Source organism: Erigeron canadensis, chromosome 6, assembly GCF_010389155.1.
Source record: "Erigeron canadensis isolate Cc75 chromosome 6, C_canadensis_v1, whole genome shotgun sequence".
NCBI lineage: Eukaryota > Viridiplantae > Streptophyta > Magnoliopsida > Asterales > Asteraceae > Erigeron > Erigeron canadensis.
In genome coordinates, this window is record NC_057766.1 from 37,106,589 (window position 1) to 37,133,187 (window position 26,599).

At 32.9% G+C, this 26,599-nt stretch overlaps 3 protein-coding genes and 1 pseudogene across 4 annotated transcripts; 2 read left to right on the forward strand and 2 right to left on the reverse strand.

The window, feature by feature from the left end:
* Positions 1-847: 847 nt before the first annotated feature.
* LOC122605964 (putative serine/threonine-protein kinase) lies at positions 848-3,569 on the forward strand. The gene is made up of 6 exons (XM_043778928.1): positions 848-994; positions 1,402-1,517; positions 2,212-2,428; positions 2,551-2,788; positions 2,869-3,019; positions 3,099-3,569. The coding sequence occupies exons 1-6, from the start codon at positions 919-921 to the stop codon at positions 3,366-3,368; spliced, it is 1,068 nt and encodes a 355-aa protein (XP_043634863.1). The 5' UTR covers positions 848-918; the 3' UTR covers positions 3,369-3,569.
* Positions 3,570-3,790: 221 nt separating this feature from the next.
* Positions 3,791-5,147, reverse strand: LOC122605966 (V-type proton ATPase subunit G1-like). Of its 2 annotated transcripts, none has more exons than XM_043778933.1 (4): positions 5,036-5,147; positions 4,381-4,470; positions 4,197-4,297; positions 3,791-4,110 (listed from the first exon to the last, which is right to left on the reverse strand). In XM_043778933.1, exons 2-4 carry the CDS (start codon positions 4,466-4,468, stop codon positions 3,967-3,969), a joined length of 333 nt encoding a protein of 110 aa, XP_043634868.1. In that variant the 5' UTR covers positions 4,469-4,470; positions 5,036-5,147; the 3' UTR covers positions 3,791-3,966. The 2 variants fall into 2 exon arrangements, with proteins under 2 accessions (XP_043634868.1, XP_043634866.1); XM_043778931.1 differs by having other exon boundaries at positions 4,381-4,479.
* Positions 5,148-9,789: 4,642 nt separating this feature from the next.
* Positions 9,790-11,198, forward strand: LOC122605232 (annotated as a pseudogene).
* A 4,885-nt stretch (positions 11,199-16,083) lies between these two features.
* On the reverse strand, positions 16,084-17,476 carry LOC122605402 (probable aquaporin PIP2-4). Its single transcript, XM_043778349.1, has 3 exons — positions 16,764-17,476; positions 16,508-16,648; positions 16,084-16,408 (listed from the first exon to the last, which is right to left on the reverse strand). Exons 1-3 carry the CDS (start codon positions 17,364-17,366, stop codon positions 16,295-16,297), a joined length of 858 nt encoding a protein of 285 aa, XP_043634284.1. The 5' UTR covers positions 17,367-17,476; the 3' UTR covers positions 16,084-16,294.
* Between the last annotated feature and the right edge of the window lie 9,123 nt (positions 17,477-26,599).

Sequence of the window (26,599 nt, forward strand, 5' to 3'; positions counted from 1 at the left end):
ATATGTATAAAACCATGGGTGAATCCAATGCATTAAGAGGTGAATCCAATGAAATTTTGATTTATTTTATACTTGATCTTGACTAAAATAGAAAAGAAAAAACTCATCCCTAAAGAAAAAAATATATATTTTGCGATGAATTACCAACCCCTCTTTACTCTATGTAAATAAAAAGCTTCTGGCTTACCTCATTTGTACATTTTACTTTCTATGAGGAAAACAATTTGGCTTTGGAGTTTGAAGCTCCAAGTCTCATTTCACACGTAGGTTCCTATCTTTTTTTAATTTTAATATTTGTCTTAATATATTTTTTTAAATGTTTACATTCCAAACTCTCGATGGTATTCAAACTGGAAGGTGATATTCGTACTATTACTTTTAATTGTTGTACCACAATATACAACTTTTATAATTTATTGTACAAACCGGTAATATACAATTTTGTAAATTTATCAAAAAAAAAAAAAATGATACAAATATCGCTTCCCATTAAAATTATAACTCGTAAGAAACAATATCAAAAGCTACTTGTTACCTGCCGTTAACAAAAAAAAGGAAAAAAAAAAAAGCTACTTGTTACATTTAAGTTAATAAAATGATATCCCAAACAGAGTAAAATCCTCTTCGATTAAAATAACAAGAAATCAAAATCTGTTGCCTGGTCATATGACGTGTAACCAAATCTATTAATATTGTTTTGTTCCCATTCAAAGGAAAAATGTTCAAGGTCATTTCAGGAGGTCAAACATAAATACATTTGACTCCTATATATCATCATCAATGTTCTTTGTCTTTCTTTTTAATCCCATATATCTTCTTCATCTTCCATACACACGTCTCAAATCAATATATACATACACAAGATCCTTTATTTTTGGAAGAAAAAAAGGAAGTATTCCAAGGTTTATAAAAATATAAATGAAGTTTCTTATGCCATGTTATCAATGTTTCAGCTCAACTTCAGAAGTCAAGATGGTCCATAAAAGTGATAAAGGTAAGATATTTTTGGGTCTTTTTCACTTTTTATTTATTGGCTCCTTGTCTTCTGGGTTGTTACTTTGTTTAGGTTATGAGAGGTCAAGCCTTTTAACTTGATAAAAGGGTTCTTGTTTTTTGATGATTGAGAAAAAATGGGTCTCTATAAGAATTTGGTATGATTAATGTAATGGGTATGTGCTCTAATTGAATCAAGAGATGGAAAATGTGAAAAGTAGGAAGAAAGTCAAAAGCTTTGGTTACTTTTTTGACTTTTAGCCCAGTCTATATCATGAGATGTTGTTTGTTGAAATCTGATTATAAAAAGTAGAAAAGTTTGATGATTTTGAAGAATTTTAATTGGAGATGATTACGGGTGTGTATGATTTTTTAATCAATTAATGAAATTTGTGTAAAATAAAACAGGTGGAGAAAGTTCTATGAATTTTAGGTTATTTTCTTACCATGAGTTGAAAGTTGCTAGTGATGGTTTCAGTTCCAAAAACAAAGTTGGAGAAGGAGGATTTGGCTCTGTTTACAAGGTGATCCTTTTCCCTACTTGATATTTGATTGTTTTAGTTTAATAAGATTTTAAAAGCTATGGTTAATCTGCGGCTGGGCGTTATTTTTTTTTACGACTTTTACTGCATGTAAGGGCTATGATCAAGTGATCAACAAAATGATTTTCATTCTTTTGTGCCAAACAAATTATCCTTTGAATGTTATAAGAATCATCAAAATTTAGATTAAAAAGAACTCATCAAATTCTGTGTATTCTAGGCTCTAGCACTCTAGCAGCTATATGTTAGTTTATTTATTGAGTTTTAATCATTAAACCTGATAGAAGTTGGTAACATGAAATATAGCTGCAGCCAGAAAGTCCCCCAGGAATGCATTCTTGTTTTGTAGAGGACAGTGTAATATCTCTAATGATCAAACTTGTAATGTTCCTTTGGTGAATGACTTTGTTGCTCCAGAAAACGAATTTGATATGGGTTGAAGGGTTGTACAGTACAACAAGATAATGTACTTGGTCGTTTGACCTTTCGGGCAACTCTGTACAATCCAGTAATGCATACAACGTTTGGAATCCATACAAGTTGCAGGCGACATATCAATAATGCAAATGTCATTGTTATAAAATAAATAATGTCGAAATTAGTCAACTATTAATATCCTTTGATATATTACTCAATGGGTCAGTTCTTAACATTAATATGGTTTGACTTTTGACAGGGTCATCTCAGTGATGGGACTATCGTCGCGATAAAAGTGCTCTCTGTCGAAATTGAATCGATGAGAGGCGAGCGTGAATTCATATCCGAAATTGCTGCATTATCTGATGTACATCATGAAAATCTTGTAAATCTTCATGGATGTTGCGTTGAAGGAGCCAAAAGATGTTTGGTCTATGATTATATGGAAAACAATAGCCTAGCGTATCGATTTCTAGGTAATTCTTTCTCTGTTTAAAATTGTACCTAAAATGTATGTTTCAGAATACAGTAATAGAAAATGGTGGTAATTATTGATAATTTAGTCTGTTTTATTGCGCTTGTTTTTGTTGTTTAAAAGGTGGGGAGCTAAACAGGAGCAGTTTTAATTGGACAACAAGGAAGAATGTTTCATTAGGAGTTGCTAAAGCATTAGCATATCTCCATGAAGAGAAGGACCCTCATATAGTTCACAGAGATATCAAGGCAAGCAATGTGCTACTAGATCACAATTTTAATCCGAAAGTAGCAGATTTCGGGCTTGCAAGGTTGTTTCAAGACGGCACATCTCATATTAGTACTCGTGTTGCTGGGACATTGTAAGTCCTGCATAAATGTGTTACTTGTTCTGTTTTTGTTTCTTAACAGTGTGTCTGACTTGTCCATATGTTATTTCTAGAGGGTATCTTTCTCCAGAATACGCTGTTAGTGGCCGATTGACTCGGAAATCTGATGTTTATAGCTTTGGTGTGCTGCTTCTTGAAATCATCACTGGCCGATCAGTTGTTGATTTCGACATGGAACTTGGAGAGCGTTTCCTGGTTGATAAGGTAAGCTAATACTAAATCATAGATACGTTAGAATGGGCTAGTTTTTATGTGGCTGTACTTTTAAAATGTGTTTGTACAGACATGGGATATGTATAACTGTGATCGTCTGGTGGAGCTAGTGGACCCTTTGTTGTTAAAAGGTGACGATGAGAGGCTAAAAAAAGAAGCAGTGCGATTTTTGAAGGTTGGGTTACTATGTGTTCAAGAGACCTCAAAACTTCGCCCCAAGATGTCTGGAGTCATCAGGATGTTGACTGGTGAAACTAGTGTGGAAGAAGTGAAAATTACACAGCCGGGGTTTGTTGCGGATCTCATGGATGTCAAGATTCAAAAGAAAAGGCCGAGTTGATGGTTTGTAGATGTCTAGTTTTGAGGCTAACATATGTAAAGTCTGGATATATGAGTCCTATAAGTTTGTTTATAAAAATCTGACAAATTCTAGGAAAAAATGCATTCTTGTTACACACCCAAGAATAAATGGGTTTTTAGTCAGGCATTTGGTGTAAACAGATGTTGATTCTTTTGTTGTTTATAACTTGCATTTTTATCATTTATCTGGCTTCATTGAGCTCAGAAGTTTCAAGACAAAATATGAGTGAACATTGTGTTTTAACACTTTCCCCTTTTCATCGATTCAGCAAATAAGATTTCAAAATGGGGAAGTTAAAGGGATGAAAACCGTGTATGTAATTCAGATCCCTAAAACAGAAACGTTTTTGACAATGCAGTATCAAATATTGTTCAAGTCGAAAAACCGACAATAATTGCTAATAAGCATGACAGAAAGTCAGAAAATGCGGCATTCACTTAATTATCCCATAAACAAGTTATAGTTGCTAATCAAAATAGGATGGTAACAATTCTTTTGTAAGGAATTTATTGGCAACTACACAGACTCGGGTCTGCAAATACGAAGTAATAATCTAAGAAACACAGGTGCGAATTATTCAGACCTTGACGGTAGTGACTTGAGTCATGAGCATTTTGATAACCTCCGGTGAAACTTTTGCAGCCTGTGTTTTCAATTGATCGATCTTTGTAACTGTTTCTTCATCCAGCCGCTTTACATTCACTCCAGAAAAACCAGTTGACTGTTTTGCAATCAATGTAACAAATTAGATGCTAAGCCCGAAGAATAGAAAGTGTTGAAAGATAATAGAGGTTAATGTCTTTTTACCTCTGAAATAGTTTTCTGGTATTCTTTCTCCATATGACCTCGAAATTTAGCTACTTCTTCTTCAGCTTCATCTTTTGCTTGTTTAAGTCTATTCAACTTTGCTGAGAACAGAAACCGAAAACCATCACATCAATGGTCAAGTTTACACAAAAACTAAACTTTCAATGAAAGGCAACATTTTTACCAGTTCTTGCAGTATTGACTATTTGTCGAGCTTCTTGTTCAGCAACCAACAGTTGCTGAATTCCACCTTGACGTCTATAATCTTCCATACCTGCAGATCCTAGGAAAACCTCGAGTGACATATATACGAACAATTACATATGTGCATTTGCAAAAATATCATGATTAACAGATTAAGCATAGTACACTAATAAACACTGTACTTTTGATATTATTAACAAATGTTATTCATAACATGGAAAGTGAGTTAAAATCTCCTTAAACAATATGTTTACATGAAAACTCTCGTGTTTGTCTGTTTGACAATAATAATATTTTTACGGGCTATAATTAGCAGAACTCCTATAAAAAGTAAAAGTAAAGAGACTGCTTCCAGATTCTAGCAAAGGTAGAAGAACCGTTATAACTATAACACAAAATATTTTAATTTGTCGTATATATTTTGATTATTACACACATGTTCTATACAAAGCATCTTATGATTTGAACATATGAGGTGACCAAAAAAAAAGACCGAATATCAATTCATGCATAAAATCGTGCGCCTTATATACCTAAATTTATAATGTACGTACATTGTCATATATATAGTTGTTGTTTGACATATATATACAAATTGTAGATTCGAATGAAAAGAAAAAAAAAAACGTATGTACCTGATCTGTATCACTGTCTATATAGAGAGTGATGGGATCAAAAGAAGATATTGAAATGTGATGGGGAAATGAGATGGGCCGGGGTTATTAATTGATGAGATCCGATTATAATTTTCTCACGTATTAATTGTTTTTTTCTTTTATGTTAAAAAAAAAAAACTCTGTGACTATCATTTATAATTACATATAGATCAGCCCAACTTGTGAAAATTGTTATATTGGTCGGTAAACTATTAGAATGTTAAAACATGTCATGCACGAGTAACTTTTATTTAAGAAACAACAACAACGGTATCCAATTCAGGCGAGCGCCCGGGTTTGAGGCAAGTATGATGTAGACAGCCTCACCCCTATCCAAGGTAGAAAGACTGCTTCCTAAGGACCTCCGGCCTAGGGTTTTACCCTTGAAAAAAATAATCTCGACAGGTTTGCCGGAGAAGAAAGCCGGAGTCAGATTTAGATCTTTAGAGAGAGAAACTAAAGAGACTCAACGGTCTCTCTACGGTAAGTTAAAATACACGCCCACTAGATTATATCTGTCTAATGTGACCGTGGAACAGTTTTGAAATTTTTTTAATAATTGATGACACACCCAACCTGAGGTACGAAGCATGTCACGAAGGTCCTATGTAGCGAAGGTCGCACAGAAGATAAAAAGGATAAGAATCGTTTCCCTACAGGTCCGAGATTTGTTCTTATCATAAAGACCGGTAATTATGGAAATTATATTCTTGAGGTAAACCCTAGATCTCGACTTATTCTCTAAGCCAAAGTTCCCCATATAAAAGGAGACTCGTAAGACTTTACGACAACAACACATTCAACATAAATCGTCCAGATCAATAGCACAATCACAATCGGCGTAAAGAGATTCACTCTACCTTCAGGGAATCGCCAATAAACAACCGAAAACACTCATCATATTCCCTCTTGACTTAATCGCGGTTCGTTGTACAAACAATAATGCCATTCAATAATTTCTTGATTTTTAACTGATTCGATGGTTTCATCAAGTGCGGTGGTCAATGACAACAAGATCATAAACATAAGATAATGTTACACCTGAATCAAGAAGGTTGATCTTGCATTGAAATGGATTAGGTGGTGTTGTGAGTTGTGACTTGCTAACGGTTTCTTTATGGTGTATAGTCAGGAGACTGCCTTACACCCCCAATTAAGTGCCTATGGGTTTTTTTGGTGTGTTTTGTCACAAGACATATATATTTCATTGTTTACTTTTTACTTAATAAATTTAATAATTCAGAACTTAAGAATTAATTAAAACTTCGTTTTTTTTTTACTTAATAAACAAAAATAAACGTCAATTACATATCTTTTACTTAATACATGCATACATACATTACTTATACATTCGGTTATTTAATACACTTAGCAGTTAATGACTGAAAAAAGAAACGGACCCTTAATGACATAAATGGTACCCGGACTTTGCTTAAATGTATACATACAAGAACATAAATAATATTTAATACGTAAATAACTTAGTTTTCAAGTGTAAAATAGTTATCTAATATTCCCATCCGTCCTATTTTAGTTGTCATGTTGACTAATTTTGACCGTAAATAACTTTGTTTATACTATATAGTAGTTGATGAAACTTATATGAACGAAAAGTACATTAAAAACTCAATTCATTCATATATATTATATCAAGTGTTACATGACACAAACAAAGTTATTTACGGTCAAAGTTAGTCAACATGACAACTAAAATGGGACGGAGAGAGTATGAAATACCTAACCATGTTAAATTTCAACAAAGAAAACCTTTAAACAATACAAGAATAGTTAATTCAGCAGACTTTAATCATGAGAATCCGTCATTTTATAATTCATGGACTCCTTTTTGGTATGTTAAGTGTTAATCGTAACTTTTCCTTTTCGCATGACCGAAAATATAATATTCTAAGGGGGTGTTTGGGGTTGCATTTACAAAATAAATTTTACGTTTTCAAAATAATTTATGCGTTTTTAAAATTGCGTTTTAAAAAAGCATGTAGGTACATGCTTCTCGAAAACTGCGTTTTCATAGCAAATAATCACTTTTTCATACAAACACTTTTTTAGATTCTTTACGTTTTACAAACGTAATAATCAAATAATCACTGTATATCGTAATCTCAAACACCCTCTAAGAGAAAAATAGTAAGAACTTAGGGGAAAATAATTTAAATTTATATAATACTCTTTTATAGAAAAGACAGTAACTAATCTAGAATATTTTTTATTCATTCACAATAAAATATACATATTATATTACAGTATACAGATGTAAAAAACATGTATTATTATATATAGGCAAATATTGTTCTGGATTTATCAGTACCTTTTAAAAAAATTGAATTGTACGATGAAAGAAAATGGTTCCCAAGGATCACTTGATTACGGAGTAATATTGTTGGTTAGACTTTGCATGTATAGCTACAATCCATATGTTCAACAGTTCAACGCTAAATGAGATGTATGGGCTATGAACTCCGCAATATCAACTTATACAAACAAAGCCCATATATGAGCCCACATATGCTTATATAATGATATGCATCTCACAAACGAAAACATCCGTGACCCAATTTATGTTTTTAGAAGGCAAAAATGAGAAGGTTTTTTTCCGTATCCGCGAGGGTGGGTGTGATTTTTTAACTCAGATGTATTTATGGTTCTTGAACCTCAAAAATCATATTGAACATGATTCGAACTTGAAAAATCTTGTAAAGATCTTAATATGTTCGAACTTAGAGAAATCTTGTAAAAATAAGTTAACCACCAAGCTAATTTGAAGGTGGTTTGACTTATATGCTTATATTTCGATAATATATTTGTAACTTTTCTATTTCTTAACTTTAGTCGGATGTTTACGTTTTATTTAACATTTACTCTATAACTTAAAAGAAGCAGCGTGGTTTGGATCATTGGTAAATATCCCAGTTTTTGGAGACAAAGGTCATAGATTCGATCTTTATCTCATGCAAAGGCCGGAGGTCCATTTATAACATTTAGGTAGATATTATCTAGGTAGAAGTAGAATATGTCTACATTATAACCTCTCTCATACAGTATTGAGGTATTGGGCTCAAAACTCGTGTAAGGCGGCAATGAGTAGTGAGTAATTGTTTTTCTTCTATAAACCTTTGGCTCCCTTGCACCAGAAGCAATTCGTTTATGTTTAGGGTTCAACGGGTTATGCATAGCAACACCTGGACTCCAAGGGGCATGGGTTTGTTTTTAGTGAATTAGGTTTTGCAATATAGAAAGGGGTGGCGGCACAGCTTGTTGCCCGCTTACCTGTTATTATAATATAAAAGCTAAATTTATCTAAGAATAAACAAAATAATAAGTATTTCACTTAAGAAAAAAGTTTATATTAACATATCAAAAGTTTAATAAGCTATTATACCATTTCCGCTAACTCTAAGGTATTAATAGTTTATCTACTCTAATCCAAAAATCTGTTAGAACTTTTTTTTCCGATTCAACTAATATTATAACATAAGCTTTTGTCTTTAAATGAAAGTATGAAACATTGCAAAATAAGCTGTATAATAAAGTTTTTCTCTTAATTTAATATACTCTTACAAAACAAAAGAAGAAATTAAAATAAATTTCCATTGAGGATCTTTTAAAAGGTTAGAAAGATACTCGTATTATAACTTATTGAAAAAAGATCACGTCCTCCTTGTGCAACAGTACGTATTAAAATTTTAATGAAAGTTTAACAAAAGGAGAGTTATACATATACAGTATATTACGTACAATACAAAGTTTTGAAAAATATATTAAAACCAAACATTATCTATTTATATAGCTTGTTGTAAACCTATACTTTTGTAGGTACATTTATAAAAATTACATAAGAATATACGGTGGATTAGTAAATTTATGGGCTCCGATCACTAAAGAAATGACAAATTTTCATTTTAATTCGAACGTTCGTATATAAGCATTAGTTTACGTATCCATTTTCTTTTTGTCAGTTTCATATTTAATACTCACTAAAAAAAGTAAAGCATTAGGTGGCAATATTATGACCACAAATACATTTCTGTTATGCTGAGGGAAAAAAAATACATTCTGTTTTGGGGAAGTGTTCGACGATTGGCTGTGTTTGCAAAACCAAAAATAAAAAAATAATAGTCCACAACAACTCTGGAATATGATTGGTTAGTGGAGTACAGGTGTCACAAAGATAGTGGCTTGACGACAAAATAATGTAGGCGAAAATTGGTATGGACGGTGGTGGGTGAGAGTGACAGACGTTTTCAATCCACATTTTGCATCATGGTCGGTTGGCTTCATAAACATTTTATAATGTCACTACAAGAAAAGGCGTTTACTAGTAATATAATTCAGTGCATTAGGTCGGTATATGACATCAGGAAAACTTCATCGTATAATGGTGAAGTTTTACACGTATCCTAGACAACGAGATGTTGACCATAAGCCGTTAAAAGTATTCAAAGGGAAAACCCCCAAGGTTTTATCAATCCTAAGTATCGAACTCAAGACCTTGTATAAAACCGGGAATGCGTCTGACCAGTTGGACTGGACTGAGCTTCATTGTCTAGTGTATTTGTGATGATTTAAGTTTTTAATTCATATTAATTAGCTAATAATTTATGGACTTTAGTGTTGGCCATACACACCCAAAATATAAAAATGGTTATCTATAGCTAATGATTAGTCTCAATGTTCCACATTTGTACCCATATAAATAGTACCACCAGGGTGACACAATGCTCATCAAAAACTCAAACACTTCTTTCTCTCTTCCAATCACTCACACAAAAATACATACATACATACATACAGCTTAATATAATTTTTAGAATTAGAAGAGGGGATTGATTAATTGATAAGAAAAATGAGCAAAGACATTGAGGTTGGAGGTCATGATCAGTATGGTGCAAGAGATTACCAAGACCCACCCCCTGCTGCCCTGTTTGACTCCGAAGAACTCACCAAATGGTCTTTTTATCGAGCCATCATTGCCGAGTTCGTTGCCACTCTCTTGTTCCTTTACGTCACGGTCTTGACGGTCATCGGCTACAAGTCCCAAGTCGACCCCGCCCACAGTCCCGACCAGTGTGGTGGTGTTGGGATCCTCGGTATCGCGTGGGCCTTTGGTGGCATGATCTTTGTCCTGGTTTATTGCACGGCTGGTATCTCAGGAGGCCACATTAACCCCGCGGTCACATTTGGGCTGTTTTTGGCAAGGAAAGTGACACTTCCAAGGCTTTCATGTACATTGTGGCCCAATGCTTGGGTGCCATTTGTGGATGCGGTCTTGTTAAGGCTTTTCAAAAGACTTACTACACTACTTATGGTGGTGGCGCCAATGAGCTAGCCGATGGTTACAATAAAGGCACCGGTTTGGGTGCCGAAATCATTGGCACATTTGTTCTTGTATACACCGTCTTCTCGGCCACTGACCCCAAAAGAAATGCCCGCGATTCCCATGTCCCCGTAAGTACTAGTTAATTTTTCCTCTGTTTTATAACTCGAGTACACACATGACACATATAATATTAAGTAACATTGTTTTAGTATTTTTGACATAATTGTATTGGTTGAATTGAAGGTGTTGGCACCTCTACCTATTGGGTTTGCGGTGTTCATGGTTCACTTGGCTACCATCCCAATCACGGGCACTGGGATCAACCCGGCTCGTAGTTTTGGTGCTGCGGTTATCTACGGAAAAGATAAAGCCTGGGATGATCAAGTAAGTTATAACCAAAAGTGTATTTTGTTCAAGTTAATTAAGTGATATTTGGTTTATAAAATACTGGCTTGTGCAAATGTGTGCAGTGGTTATTCTGGGTCGGACCGATGATTGGAGCCGCTATTGCCGCATTCTACCATCAGTATGTATTGAGAGCAGGGGCAGTAAAAGCTCTTGGGTCATTCAGGAGCAATGCCTAGACCAACAACAAATATATATGATACTTTCAGTATTTTCTATCCTGTTTTTAAGAAATTGTACAAATTTGCCTTGATTTTCTTGTGTTTTGGGCACTTGGTTTTTTTGTATTGTGCCCAATATGGTCCCTTATTTTCATTTTATCTCTCTTATAATGTTGTAACCTATCAAAAGGTTCATTTGCTATCAAAAAATAATAAAGCAAGCTTGGAGTTTTTGTTTGTATCTTGATATAAAGGGTGTTTGGCCTAGCTTTTTTTACAAGGCTTTTAGCTTTTTTACTTATTTAGAAGAATAAAAGCTCTATTAGTGTTTGACTAAGCTTTTGTACAACAAGGCCATTTCTGTCCACCGCCCTTCTCACGAAGCCGTACGTGGACGTTACCGCTCATATAGCTCCCAGCCAACAAGCAGTTCGCCTTCCTCTACAAGGAATGGAAGTGTGGGTGAATCGACATCAAATAGAGGAATTCGCTTTTTCTTTTCTTTGCTGATTTCTCTCAATGAAATTTTTCATGTTGCACTAAGTTACTTACGGATGTATGCATGCAGTCCGGGAACACTTTGGGGTAAACACCCATCCAAACAACTCCAACAAGAAAAGGTATAAATATGAAAAATTCTCTACCATTTAGATCGGAGAATTTATGGAGGAAATCTGGTTTTAAATTACCAGAAACCACACGATTATATAGCCAAAGGGAATATGCCGCGCCTAAAATCATCCCAAGCGCTGCTAATGTGCTTTCGGACCTATAAAAACCATTTTAGAAAAACCATTGTGTTATTGGTTTTTTTCCAACAGCCAACAACTTTTTTTCATTTGTACAAAAATCTCTCCTCTACCCTTTCCCCACCCCACCCACCATTTGTTGTGCTAGTCGTTTCCTTCCTTCTTCTAAGGTCATTTTCTTTTTTCTCTTTTTTTTTCTATTAAAACCAAATTCATCATATTTGCCTTTTCAATTTTTTTTTTTTATTTATTGAATATTGATGTATGTTATTTGATTTTAGTACTCATCATTTGGAATATTATAAAAGTTTAAGTTATAATAAAGATAAATTCATCCAGAATTATTGTTATGACTCATTATTGTTAGACTTATAAATCATGTGGTAATATATAAGTTTGCTCTTTTTGGTCATTTTATCAAAATAAGCCAACTTAAAAAATGTTAGGCCAGACATTCTAAAATGGCTTATTAGATTATACAACATAAGCTAATCTAAACACCATAAAAAAGCTTATAACCTTATGAAATAAAAGCATAAGCCAAAAATCAAAAGCTAGGCCAAACACCCCCATATTATAGTCTATGTATTTTGTTGCTTTGCAAAGGTTCCATAAATCAGTTTTTAACTTTTATTTATTTATTTAAGAAATGCAAATTATACGAGCCAATTACAAACAAATATATATAGATGTGACAAATTAAGTGAACCAATTACATGTAAAAACATTTATTATTTTTTTCATTCTTTCTCTTCATGTTATTGGTCATACATGAGTTTATTTGTTTGTAATTAGTTTGAAAATAATAAAAATTTATAGAAAAAATATATCAAATTAAAGCAATCCTGTCAATGTAAACTTTTAAACCAATAATGCACAACCTGTTGTAAATATCTTTATCTTGGATCAATTATGATCCTCAATAGCATATATGAAGGAGATGATCAAGGAGAAAGAGACAACAAAAGAAAGAATAAGAGAGTGTGTTAGAATAATAATGTGTGTTCTACAACCAATAGGGTTTCACCCTTACAATATATAATGTTCATAAAGCTTAGATAATAAACTAGAGGTAAAATGGTCATTACATAATAATATATTTGTAGGGGTTGGGTATTGTAAAACAAGTATTAAAGTAAAACAAATAGGACAAGATCTTGACCCTTAGATCATGGTTAAATTGATGCACGAAGATTCACGAAACAATTGATGTACTATGATTTTTATGATGCACGGTGATTATCACTATAGAAAAACCTATTGTTTTATTTGTTTTACATTAATACTTGTTTTATTTTACCTAAAACCTATATTGGTATATATATATAACACAACCAACATTGGTCTAACTCAATTTTTTTTAAGAGCGGCATAGTGATCACCTCAAAATTTGAAGACGCTTAAAAATTTCATCAAGTTCCTTGGGGCTTGTAAGACCACAAACTGTTTACGTGGACAACTTTACACTTTTATCCAAACACACAAAATTGAGAATGTCCAAGTCTTATAACATAATCAGATCCAATGTGATCATATATATAAAACTTAGATATACCAATGGAATCTTACAAATACTATTAGTGAAACAGGGGCCATCACTCTAATACGAATCGAAAGAATCACTATCGGGTTTGGGAAGAGAATTCGTCTTTCGTCCTTATTGCGTCCCATGCCAGGATGAAGAAATCCAAGTTTAGACTACCAACAACATGAACTTAAGATGTCACACATAAAAGATATTCCTTATTTTGTAACAATCAACAACAAAAACTACTTGGACAACATAAATCAACCATATATGCGCACATAAAGAAGTTGAAGAAATATTTAATGTAAGAAACACAACCATCAAAACAGATAATGAATGTAAACCAATTGTTGATAGAGATAATTAGTTTGAGAATAAACCACTGAAACTCTAATATATTTTTTTGATTATATATATATAGTCAAACATCTTTATTTTTACAGTATTTTAGGGTAAGGTTTCTAAATTATTTTCTCATTCATTTCACAATTTTGTCAAATTACTATCAAAATAACATGTCGGCAGGCAACTAGTTAAGTCGCCACCTTTTTCTAAACCTATAAAATATGTCGCATAATGATCCCGTATATGAGTTATTAACTTATTATATCATGAACTTCAACTTCTAAACCTAGTGAGAAAACAAACACTTGACGATGTGGTCAATCAAATGATCGAATTATCATTGCAACATGATATATCAATTCAATTCTTTTATCTTTTGGGTTTTCTCAAAATAACTATCCTTTTTGTGAATAGGAAAGATAATTGTACTACCACAAGTAATGAATCTACCACATACATGTAATACTGACTTGTACCGAAAATCTTGTATTTTGTGTTAAATTAATAAAAAAATAGTGATACAATTATCATTTCCCTTTGTGAATATGGATAGGGGAAAATCCATAAAAAGGTAACATATTTATCCAAAATTCCTAATAAGGGGAATCTATTTAGTTTTCGTCTATAAAAAGGATTCCATTTTCAAAAATTTCACAACAAAGGGAATGTCGTTAGTTTTTAACGTCTACCTTCCGTCAAATGCCATATCACCGTGCCACATCATCGTAAATTGCTTACTGGACTTTGACTTTTGATTGAAAATGAAATATATACATATATAAATCTTCCCTGGTGTTGCAGAAGGGATAAAATTGTACTCCGTAATATACATGTCGTTTTTCATAGAAAAGTGAATAGCCTACTTCTTCATTCATACTTCATCTTCGAAGTCTTCCATGAATCTTCCATGAATCTGTGTTCCACTCATTTACAAGATTGCTAACAATTGAATATAACTTCAAAAATTATCTTTCCATTTTATTTTCACGGTAGCTTTCCTTAAGCTTTTAAAATTTTTGTTTTGGTTATTACAAGCAAATCTATAACCCATGATTCAAAATCAAAACTCAATAATAACATGAGAATACAAGATCCAACTTTTTATCATTTCATCCACACCAACAAACTATAATGATATATAGTCCTATAATTCTGAAATGAAAAGCATACAAATAAACAAAACCCATCACCATGAAGAAAAAAGTCTAAGCGACGGCAGTGTTCCGTGGCAGAGCATCGCCGGACGACACCAGAGTCGATAACTCTTTATTTGGATCTGTTGAAACAAGATCTATAAATACTTATATCTGTAACAAAACCCCTAGATTTGTAGGGGGCAGCCTCCGATTTTAATAGATTAAGATCTATACTTTCCATAGTCGCCGGAGTAGTGGACGAAGGTGGCAAAACAGTCAGCCGACGGTGATGTGGTGGCCACGATGTGGTGAGATTTTTTAATCAAAGAAGAAGGTAATTTGATTTCCTATAAACATGTTTGTATGTATCATCAATTATGTATATGTAGATACTGATTGTGTGTTTAATCAGTTCCCGTGTTTATATATATGTATATGTATGTATATATATGTTTTTCAATCAAAAGTCAAAACTAGTAAGCAATTTACGATGATGTGGCACCTTGATATGGCATTTGACGGAAGATAGACGTTAAAAACTAACGACATTCCCTTTATTGTGAATTTTTTGAAAATGGAATCTTTTTTATAGACGAAAATTAAATAGGTTCCCCTTATTAGGAATTTTGGATAAATATATTACCTTTTTATGGATTTTTCCATATGGATAACTTGTGCACTTATGATCAAAGTTAAATTTACATTCTGAGGACGCTCTTTACTAGAAAGCACATTATTAGGGCGGTGCTTATAGCCGTCTTTGGCTTGAGTCCCAAACGTCCAAGACGCCGGACGCTTATTGATACCAATCTTCCTTTTTGATGCGTCTTTCATAAAAGTCTTCCACAAAAATATTGTGGACGCTCCATGTGGTCCAGGCAGCCAAGTTTTTCCTTTTTATATATATATATATATGGGGGGGTATATATAGGTGTATTTGTATGTGTGAGATAAATTATAATTAATTGATGATATGGAAAAGAAGTTCTGAAGAAACTGTCCTTATAAACAGTGAGTGTTTTGAAAGGAGTCCTGGGTTATATGATGTTGATGTGGCAGGGAAGAAGCTGGAGGACGGTCCTCCTTATAAGCACAAGCCTTACTACTACTTCTGATTAATTAAGTTCTATTGGTTTTTTCCATGATAGTTGTGTAAGAGAAAGATATAATGGAATAATAATCTTACAAAAATTTATATTTGAATACCGATAGAATTAAACAAATGGTCAATTTAACTATCCTTTATATATTTTGTTTTTATAGAATTAACTAGGTGAACTTAGGATTCAATGTTCCCCAATGGTCGCGAAATTGAAAGAGACCTTTAGCCATCTCGATCCGATCAAGAATTGCATTGTAATCTATGCGTTGAAATTAAAAGAAATCGTTTCATTAATAACAATAAACTCAAAACCCAAAGATATATATATGATCACAGGACTCGAAAATAAAGTCATTTGGGCACATTAAAAAAACATAGCGCACCAACGACAACAACACACATTTAACAGAAACAAATTTATACAATTTGTTCAAAGCGAACATGGAAACCATATTTTTATATGCCGTAGTTGTTGGTCTAGGCATTGCTCCTGAAGGATCCAAGAGCTTTAACCGCCCCAGCTCTCAAAACATATTGATGGTAGAAGGCCGCGATGGCAGCTCCAATCATCGGTCCTATCCAAAATAACCACTACTCGCGCACATTTCACCAATAGTTAGCATGCATATTGAATCAACAAGCTAGCCAGCTTTTAAATACCAATTATAAATATTATTTATAACAACTTACTTGATCATCCCAGGCTTTATCTTTTCCGTAGATAACCGCAGCACCAAAACTACGAGCCGGGTTGATCCCAGTGCCCGTGATTGGGATGGTAGCCAAGTGAACCATGAACACCGCAAACCCAATAGGTAGAGGTGCCAACACCTTCAATTCAACCAATACAATTATGTCAAAAATACTAAAACAATGTTACTTAATATTATATGTGTCATGTGTGTACTCGAGTTATAAAACAGAGGAAAAATTAACTAGTACTTACGGGGACATGGGAATCGCGGGCATTTCTTTTGGGGTCAGTGGCCGAGAAGACGGTGTATACAAGAACAAATGTGCCAATGATTTCGGCACCCAAACCGGTGCCTTTATTGTAACCATCGGCTAGCTCATTGGCGCCACCACCATAAGTAGTGTAGTAAGTCTTTTGAAAAGCCTTAACAAGACCGCATCCACAAATGGCACCCAAGCATTGGGCCACAATGTACATGAAAGCCCTTGGAAGTGTCACTTTCCTTGCCAAAAACAGCCCAAATGTGACCGCGGGGTTAATGTGGCCTCCTGAGATACCAGCCGTGCAATAAACCAGGACAAAGATCATGCCACCAAAGGCCCACGCGATACCGAGGATCCCAACACCACCACACTGGTCGGGACTGTGGGCGGGGTCGACTTGGGACTTGTAGCCGATGACCGTCAAGACCGTGACGTAAAGGAACAAGAGAGTGGCAACGAACTCGGCAATGATGGCTCGATAAAAAGACCATTTGGTGAGTTCTTCGGAGTCAAACAGGGCAGCAGGGGGTGGGTCTTGGTAATCTCTTGCACCATACTGATCATGACCTCCAACCTCAATGTCTTTGCTCATTTTTCTTATCAGTTAATCAATCCCCTCTTCTAAAATTTAGATTAAGCTGTATGTATTTTTTTTTTTATATGATCTAGTAAGTGAGTGATAAAAAGAAAGAAGTATTTGAGTTTTTGATCGATGAGCAGAGTGTCACACAAGTGGGACTATTTATATAGAAGCTGAGGCTGTAATGTACAAGCTGATCTGGCACATTCTAAACAAATCATAATCCTTTTAAGGCGCGTTTGGTTCATAAAATGTGTTTAAGAAGGAATGGAATCCTTTAATGGAATTGGAATTTGAAAAAATGGAATTTACGGAATGTTTTTGATTTTTTAAAGATTCAAGTGACGAATTGAATGAGATTCCTTCCCCCACTCTCAAGGAATGGAGATTTCATCAAATGAGGGAATGTTTACATTCCAATAGAATGATATTCCTTCATCTTTAACCAACCAAACATACTAAGGAACAAAATCTCATTCCAATTCTATTCTGTGAACCAAACGCGACCTATTATCTTGCATTAACTCAATGCTATTTAATTAATGGTTTTTGTATTCAATCATAAGTGATTTCCTGTATAGAAACTTGTAACTATTCTTAGAAAATTCAAAGTTAGTACTCGTATCTATCTATTCTATTAAAGGAGATTCAAAGATGACCTAAGAATATGTTGTTGTCAAGAATTTAGATATGCCACGTTAGTGATTTTTGCTTAAAGTTAATCTTTTGTGACATCACCTGTAGTTATGCATCTTAGTTAAGGACTTAGTTTGGTTCTAACTATGTTGTTAGCAACTACTTTCTTTCTTGCAGGAATAATTTGCAGGAGTTTGGGAGACTAGAATGACAAAATTACAGGAGGATTATACACGTTTCCCATGCAGAAAATTGGTCAAACCGAATTAGTCTTCCCAATAATTCAAATTTTAAGTTAATTTCTTAAAGCAATACATAATTTAATCTTTGAATTGTACTAACCTTCAACTTTTGCAGGACCTTTATGTTAATTTGCAGGAGGTTTATATACCTTTCCTATGCACAAAAGTTGGGCAACCTGAATTAGCCTTCCCAATAATTCAAATATTAGCTTCTTTTCCTTAAACCAATACATAATTTAATCTTTTAGTTGTACTAACCTTCAAAAGATGGTCTATCAAATCATAAGGTCAAACAATGCACTGTAATTTCTGGTGGTTTCCAATACAAATCTTGTGAAAGAAAGATTATCCGATACTTTATTGTTGTTTCCCTATAAATTGGCCCATAACCAATAAGTTTAACAACACATCTTCTCTTCCTAATTTCTTGACAATCTTAATTTTCTCTTTAATAATGGCAAACGATGGTTTCAGTTTTGTGGAAGATCTTAGTGTGGCAAGCGACTTCTGGAACATGAAGGCCCAAATCATACGTAAATGGGAACAAACCTTCAAGGTGGACATGGTGCTTCTCGATGAGAGGGTAAAGGGATATGTTGTTATTTTGTTCCTTTATAACATGTATCGTTGTTAATCCCTTTTTTGCTTAACAGCTAAACTAAAATTTATATATGATTTATTTTTTCAGGGTAACAAAATACAAGCTCAATGTAAGAACATGTTGTTGTCAGATTTTGGGCAGTATCTTAAAGAAGACTCCACCATTGTCATCCGAAGGTTGGGTGTCGCTGAGCAAAGAGATAAGTATCGTGTGTGCTACCTCTGAATCACAAGATAAACTTATTCAAGTGTTCCTCCATCTAAACAGTAACTTCTTTCCAAGGCCATCCCTATGGCTTTGATTTTGTTCCTTTTGATGAAATCAATGACAATAGGGCACGTGACAGATTTACTATTGGTTAGTAGTCTGCCGTTTATCTTGAAATTATACATCAGTTTTTTAAAACATTTATGAACTAATACGTTTGCTGCATAATCGGTGTTTATGTTCTGTTTTGTAGATGTAATGGGAATGATTGCTTCGTGTGGTGACCTTGACATCTTCAAGAATAAGGAAAAAGAAAGCAAAAGGATTAACTTTGAGTTGCAAGACTTGAGGTACGTTTTCTTCTCCTAATATGTTGGTTTTTAAAAAGCTGGAGCTTAAATCTTGATTAATCAATGATTAATATTGCATGTACAACACCATATGGGTGGTTTATATAACATAAACTCCAAAGTGTAGACAATATATGTAAACATATCTAGCAATCCCACTGTTAGAAATTATGTCATTCATATTAGATTAATTCAAATCACTTTTAATGGCCAAATTATCAAGTGTACTCTATAGGGAAAGTATGCTGAACAATTGAACAAGTTCATTTGCAACAATAAGTCAACCGAGATGGTTATTGCTATCCTTCAACATGCTAAATTGAAGAGATTTAACAGTAAGTTCTGCTACTTTTTGACTTACACATACATATAACTGCAGCCTATATAGGCACCTCAATATTGTTGTATAATGTCATTTTGTTTAGGAGAGCTCACTGTCCAGAATGACATGTATGGAACTAAACTATTCCTTAATGAAGACATCCAAGAAGCAAAATTTTTAAACAACTATTCCTTAATGAAGACATCCAAGAAGCAAAATTTTTAAACATACTTCTGAATTAGTAAAAAGGTGGTGAACATTTAAAATTTTAGCTCCAAAATTTAGAAAGTATTTTCAAATATTTTGAAATGATTTGTATAGGGACTTTAAAAATTAACCAAACATTATGTTCAATGAAAATTTTTAAACATACTTCTAATTTATTAAAAATTTGGTGAAAATTTAAAATTTAGCTCCAAAATTTAAAAAGTGTTTTCAAATATTTTGAAATGATTTGTATAGAGACTTAAAAAATTGAACCAACATTATGTTCAATGAAAATTTTTAAATATTACTTCTAAGTTATTCAAAAGTTGGTGAAAAATTTGAAGTTTACTCTCAAATTTAGATAGTGATTTGAATTGACCCAACATTATTTTCAATGAAAATTTTTAACCTCAATTCTAAATTATTCAAAATTTGGTGAAACTTTGTAAACACACACCATATCATCAAGACTTAACACACCTCCACCCTTGACCTTTTACACCAAAATATTTGACGGATAAACAAAAACACCAATTCATGGAAGAAGATAGTGATGGTGAGCGTGCGTTATCACCATCAACTTGTGCATCTAACCGTAAGAAGAGGAAAACTATTTTACAATGTCGTAAGCTTAGTTCAAATCGTAGCTTGCGATCACAAAACAGCCCTTCAAGATCTCCACTTTCAAACATTACAAACTGTACCATAAACACTAATAATCTTACTTCTGGATCAACTCTTCTTACACCATTATCAATTAGATAAACCACTTTTCAAAAAAGTCCTGCGATTCTGTGTACTCCTTCATCATCAGTTATTCGAACACCTATAGCGACAAGACATGGCTCTATAAGCACCAATATTCCAGACTGTACTCCTCCATCATCTTCCATACCATCATCCTGTGTTCTCAAAGGTAATTGTTTATCACTTTTGCTAATGTTAACCGTTTATCGACAATCAATATTAACTATTGCTGGTCATGTTTCAGAATCTATATGCACAACTGATCGCAGTAGAAGTACAAGTATTCCGGACTTTACTTCTCCATTATGTTCCATGCCATCGACCGCTCTTTTTAATGGTAATTTTGTATGACTTTTGCTAATGTTAATTACTTATTACAATTAATTGTAAACATTTATCGACTTCTTTTACGCTCTAAAAAGGTTCCACAACGACAAAAATTGCATCCAGAATGGTGGGTACTGGTACTCATGATCCGCAACCCACACCTACATTGTCATGTGTAGTTAATGGTAAATTAATGTGATTAATTTAAATATGGAATGTATTTATGCAAAATATTGTTTTCTTCAAATAGTTTTAACTTTTATATTTGTTTTATCCAAGACTCATCCAATCAGACACTATCAAATTCCATTCCTGATACTCCTCCATTTGGATTAAGAGATGCACCTAGATTTGGTGTTTCAACTAGCATAGAAACTCTGAATTATTTGCGCAAAGGAAAGCAAAAGGTAACTATTGGTAATCAAGAAAATAGTTTTCCATTTACAAGGCCTGGTTTAGTGTTCAATAAGCCTACTAGAAAGTCTAATTCTAGACACAAATCCTCCAATTTGAACACGAATGACATACCTGCATTCAATTTAGAGATGTTTAATGATCCTTCAACGGTAGAACTTAGAAAGATGAAAGGCGTTTTTTCAGGTTTTTTTGGAAATCTTTATTATCAATCCTTCTAGCAACTCTTTATTATCACCAGCAGTAACAAGAATTTGGAAATCTAAATCCTGAAATTTATACATTATTAAATCTATATCTGAATTTTATATATCTAGCACAAAAACCAATTTAAACGCCATAAGAAGTCAAATCAATATGTTACTCCTACTGCGATATTTGAATCACCGATATATATATATATATATCAAAACATACTAACAAAGCAAAAGGTCAGATTAGACCCTATTTTGCTAAACTAGGGTTACACATTTGGAAAAATTCAATAACATTACACAAACTAAAAGTTTGTACTATACTGAAACTTATTACACCGATTCGAATTTCACAAACAACGGAATGTATAATGACTTACCTCAAATGTCATCGCTGTAAAAGTTACTGTAGATTGTAGAAGTTCTTTGGAGATTGGATGCGTAGAGGGAAATGCGTGAAAAACAAAGAAAATAAATTTGTGATTGTAAAAGTGTTTGGTACCTTTAGTCAAATGTCTACCTTTTTTAATTAGGTTTTTTTTTCTTTCTTTCTCAAAGGAAAAACTTAAAGTATATATATATATAGATAAATAAGTATAAATAGGATTCCCAAAACTTTTGTAAACTAAATTTATTCAACAACATATAAATTTTAATTAACATGTATACATCGTATTTTTCTATGTCTCTAAATTTTGAATAATTCTTTGTAGTATGTGACAAAGAAAATAGCAACAAAGAACTTCATAAGCAAAAAAAAAATTAAAAAGAAACAAACAAAAAAACAGTAAAAACTGTGAATGATGATTGATTAAAATGATAACAAATAATTTTTTTAAAAAATTTGTATATATGAAATTCATCCTCTGCTACTTCTCATCACTCTTTCACAAGTCTTTTGCGTACTCTAGCACTATAGATGTGTTGATCGATGTAGATAAAAAGATTAAATGTTACAAAACATAGTTATTATATATGTTTAGGATAAGGTTATAGTTGTTAAACTTTTACAATCTGATTATTTTTTTTACAATTTAAGTTATAAGGTACCTTATCATTTCTTAAGTTATAACCAATACATGTAATTAATGAATTTTTTTTTGTTCGTCGTTAGATAAATATGTAGCGTCAAGAAAATTTTATATCAATGTTTATCAATTGACCGTGTTTCTACACGGGTTTAAAGCTAGTTATTCTATATACACAATTATGCATATGGAAACTTTTTATTGACCTCCTAAAATCTTTGGAGTGGGATTCCCTCAAGTTAAACCCCTAACTTGAGTCAAGTTTGGAAATTCTTGACCCTTTAATTAAAATTAAGGACCAAGATTTAATAATAATCTTTAAATCTTAGCCCTTGATAATAAATGAAAGGTCATGATCTCTCTAACTTGACCCTCAAGTTAAAGTTGTTAACTTGAGTGAATCTCCATCCTAAATCCTTATCAAAATCTTTCAAATTGATCATGTTTTATGAATTAAAAACTGTCTTCTAACATTTGTAAAAGGACAAATGGGTCATGGACATCAGCGTCATAATTCTCCCCACCACCGCCCATTCAATAATTTCCAATTTATGTAATCTTCCACCAACTAATTCGTATGCCTGGGTGATGCCACTGGCCAATCAGGGTCCAATTAAGTTGATAAAGGTCGGTTTTTCTGCTATGTCACCAATCATATACTACCATTTCCATTGGAGATTTGTGGGCATAAACCTACCACGTGTCAAATAACTAAAGAGTACATTCAAGCCAGTAAATCAGGTTTGTGACTTTATGATTAAATAAAAAAAGAGTTATGTTACGTATAACATGTCTCATAACCAAAACAAGAATTACTATCATATGATATTCTATGAGAAGAAATTTAGTCCACATGGAATATGTTTTGTACTCGTAGTATTTATGTAGAAAATTTTCTATAAATGGAACACTAACTAGTACAGGCGATAATATAAATGGGTTAGACAATAATTCAATATAAAATACGAACAATTTAGGTTTAGTTTTACATTACATGTTAGAATTACCTTTGAGTTTTCAAACTAACCAAATAACGATTTGAACTATCTGAGTTGCTAATAGCCTAATAAAGCTTGCTTACAGAGTGGTCATGGGCTCAGGCCTATTTAAACAAGCTTACTACTTACTACTCCTAATCTCCTATATCATACTTCTAAGTTCTATACCACTATATTTATTGTTGAACACACCAGCTAAAAAAAGTATATCAAAACTCTTCGCATAATTTCAAATATGTTACGGTTTTGGATTATGGTATTGGCCGGGTTTTGAACGACCATTAGATTGGGCTTCATACAAAAATGTCATCAGCAAATCCAACTGCGGGTTATATTGTTTGTATGTATCCTTATAAAAGTTGTTCAAACTTAACATTACTTTAGAGCACCTACCAGCATGATGAAATCATTTCTAAATGGAGAGGAAAAAAAAAAAAGAAAGGTCTTGCACTACAATTGATGATGCTTAAGAAGTTTGCTGAAAAACTTCAAACAACTAATTATTTTGAGTGGTATACAAATTACTACCTATTTATTTTACTTTTAACTTAACCATCAATAAATACTTCATATAGTCAAGGACGGAGACAACATGGGGCAGTGAGGTCAGTTGCCCCTACTCTAATTTTAGTACAATGTAATTTTTTAAAAATTTAAATGGTATATTTGTAATTTTTTTTAAATGTAAAAAGGAATAAGTAGAAATAAATACAAATATTACCTTCATTCTCATAAGTTTATTCTTTTCAAGTCATTGGTCATGAAAACATTAAGTTTGAAATATATCTCTTCATTGGGACAATAAAAAACGTGAGTTGTTTTGATTTTTAGAAGGGATTAAGAGAGGTTTAAGAAAAAGTCTTCCCTAAACAAGGTATGTAAATGTGTAGCACATAATAGTAAAGCTGTATTTGAAAATTTTATTTTCTTTCAAAATATAATATATATTTATCACAATCAACTAATTATAATAATCATAATAATTATATAGGAAATATATATATACAAGCTAAAGATTTCATAAAAAATATATTTTTTGGGTTGGTTGCATTATGATTGAATACGTTTTCAATCAATATGACTTTGTTCGACACGTGTGGTCTTTATTTATTAAAAAAGTTGGTATTTTTAAGTATGATTGTTACACCCAGTGTGGTAACAAATTCTTTTTAGGATCCATTATCTATTCTCGAGATAGGACCCGTTTTTTTTTTTACATTCTCAAATACGACTATATGACAACAATTTTTAAAATTACCCCCTTATTAAAAAATTTCTGGCTCCGTCTCTGCATATAGTGGCATGTGGGGTATGGGTTACCTAGATAACTAAAAGCCTAAGGACACGTTTGGTAGAGAGAAATTCAAAGAAATAAAACTAATTGGCTGAGAAATCTAATATATTTCTTTGTTTGGTAATGTCAAAGAAATTGATCCGAGAAATAAATAAAAATTTTTCTAGAAAAATAAAAATAAAATTGTATCATCATTTTAATTTCATAAAATCAAAACATAAAAAACTGTTCATATATTTTTCTGTCATTAAATGTCAAACAAAAGATTATGAAATTGATATAGCATCAGTAGTAATTATTATCATTAAGTTGGGGTCTTTGGAAACGACTTATTTTGGAAGCAAAACAAAAGTTGTATTTGGAGACCGGTTCCAAAAGCTTCTCGACATGTTTATCTTCTAATCCCAGATCATCCTCTTCAACACTTTCATTGAGATCTTCTGCTTCAATATCTTCTTTGTTATTTCTATTTCCAGATCTCTCGGAGATCTTCTTCGATCTCTTAGGAATCTTCTTCTTCGTTGTCTTGTTGAGGTCAGGGATCGGATGAAACAACGTCGTTCACTATGGGGGTTGGTTCTTCTTGTTGTGATTCATTGGAGGTTTGTTCTTCCATGGGAGCGGGTGCTTGTTCTTCTTGGACGGCGGAGGACAGCGGCGGATGTCGGAGGAAAGATGACATGATCGGAAAAGAGCAAATAACATGGGTTGTGCTTCAATATAAACTCTTTTTATTATTAAAGAAGTTAAAAAAAACACGGAGAAATTTATCTAAGGAAATTGATTTCTCCCCAAAATGGATGGAAATGTAAATGTATAGAAAGTCATTTCCTGAGAGTTGACATTTCTCTGCCCCCACTAATTCTCTGCCAGACAAACAAGGAAAATGGTTTCATTTCCTTTTCTGTAGTCTCAACTCTCTCTACCAAACACAGCCTAAAACTTGTTCAATGATCTACAGTTCTAGAGTTTTTTGCCAAATTGGTGTAATGAAAAATTTTATTTACCAAATTAGTATGGTTTTAAAAATATTTACCATTTTAATATAAAACTCAATTAATCATCATATTTAATTATCTATTATATATAAAAACAAACAAAACATCTATTATATATAAAAACAAACAAAACAAAGACTTGCTTACTGCTATTCCAATTGTTATTTTATTTTAATATAGACCATTCCAATCACTCTTATTTTTCTTCCAATATAGATGAGTATGAATGTAATACAAAAAGTAAAACTACTAAAAAGACAAACCTAGAAAGAGATAGTATGGGTCTGCACTAGAAACCATATATGAGTCTGCAGAACATGATTTAAGAAAAACCATGATATGGGTTTGCAGAAATATACATACAACATTAGACAAAAAGCAATGGTCCCCTCATGTACTTGTAACTAAGTTATGACCATATCATCACCAAAACTTCTTCACAAGATGCAGAATACATACCTGCGCATTAAATTACAAGAACTGCAACACAAATTTTCCAAAATAACAATATTGATACATCAGACTCTAATACTCCACCAAACAAAAATTACTACTTAAACATAATCTTGCAGCAACAGCAGAATATCGATCTTGTATAAAAGTGACCATAGCCAATGACCATAACATTGATCTTGCAAAAACAGCAAAATATGCTAACCACGAATCCAACAGGAGTACAT

What these genes read in the sequence shown, in the direction of transcription:
- LOC122605964 (XM_043778928.1), top strand. Translation starts at nt 919, where the DNA reads ATGAAGTTTCTTATGCCATGTTATCAATGTTTCAGCTCAACTTCAGAA. An exon ending in GATTTGGCTCTGTTTACAAG is followed by an intron (nt 1,518 to 2,211) that starts GTGATCCTTTTC and finishes GACTTTTGACAG; the next exon opens with GGTCATCTCAGTGATGGGAC. An exon ending in AGCGTTTCCTGGTTGATAAG is followed by an intron (nt 3,020 to 3,098) that starts GTAAGCTAATAC and finishes GTGTTTGTACAG; the next exon opens with ACATGGGATATGTATAACTG.
- LOC122605966 (XM_043778933.1), bottom strand. Translation starts at nt 4,468, where the DNA reads ATGGAAGATTATAGACGTCAAGGTGGAATTCAGCAACTGTTGGTTGCT. An exon ending in AGTCAATACTGCAAGAACTG is followed by an intron (nt 4,298 to 4,380) that starts GTAAAAATGTTG and finishes TTCTGTTCTCAG; the next exon opens with CAAAGTTGAATAGACTTAAA. An exon ending in ACCAGAAAACTATTTCAGAG is followed by an intron (nt 4,111 to 4,196) that starts GTAAAAAGACAT and finishes ATTGCAAAACAG; the next exon opens with TCAACTGGTTTTTCTGGAGT.
- LOC122605402 (XM_043778349.1), bottom strand. Translation starts at nt 17,366, where the DNA reads ATGAGCAAAGACATTGAGGTTGGAGGTCATGATCAGTATGGTGCAAGA. An exon ending in CCCGCGATTCCCATGTCCCC is followed by an intron (nt 16,649 to 16,763) that starts GTAAGTACTAGT and finishes GTTGAATTGAAG; the next exon opens with GTGTTGGCACCTCTACCTAT. An exon ending in ATAAAGCCTGGGATGATCAA is followed by an intron (nt 16,409 to 16,507) that starts GTAAGTTGTTAT and finishes GTGCGCGAGTAG; the next exon opens with TGGTTATTTTGGATAGGACC.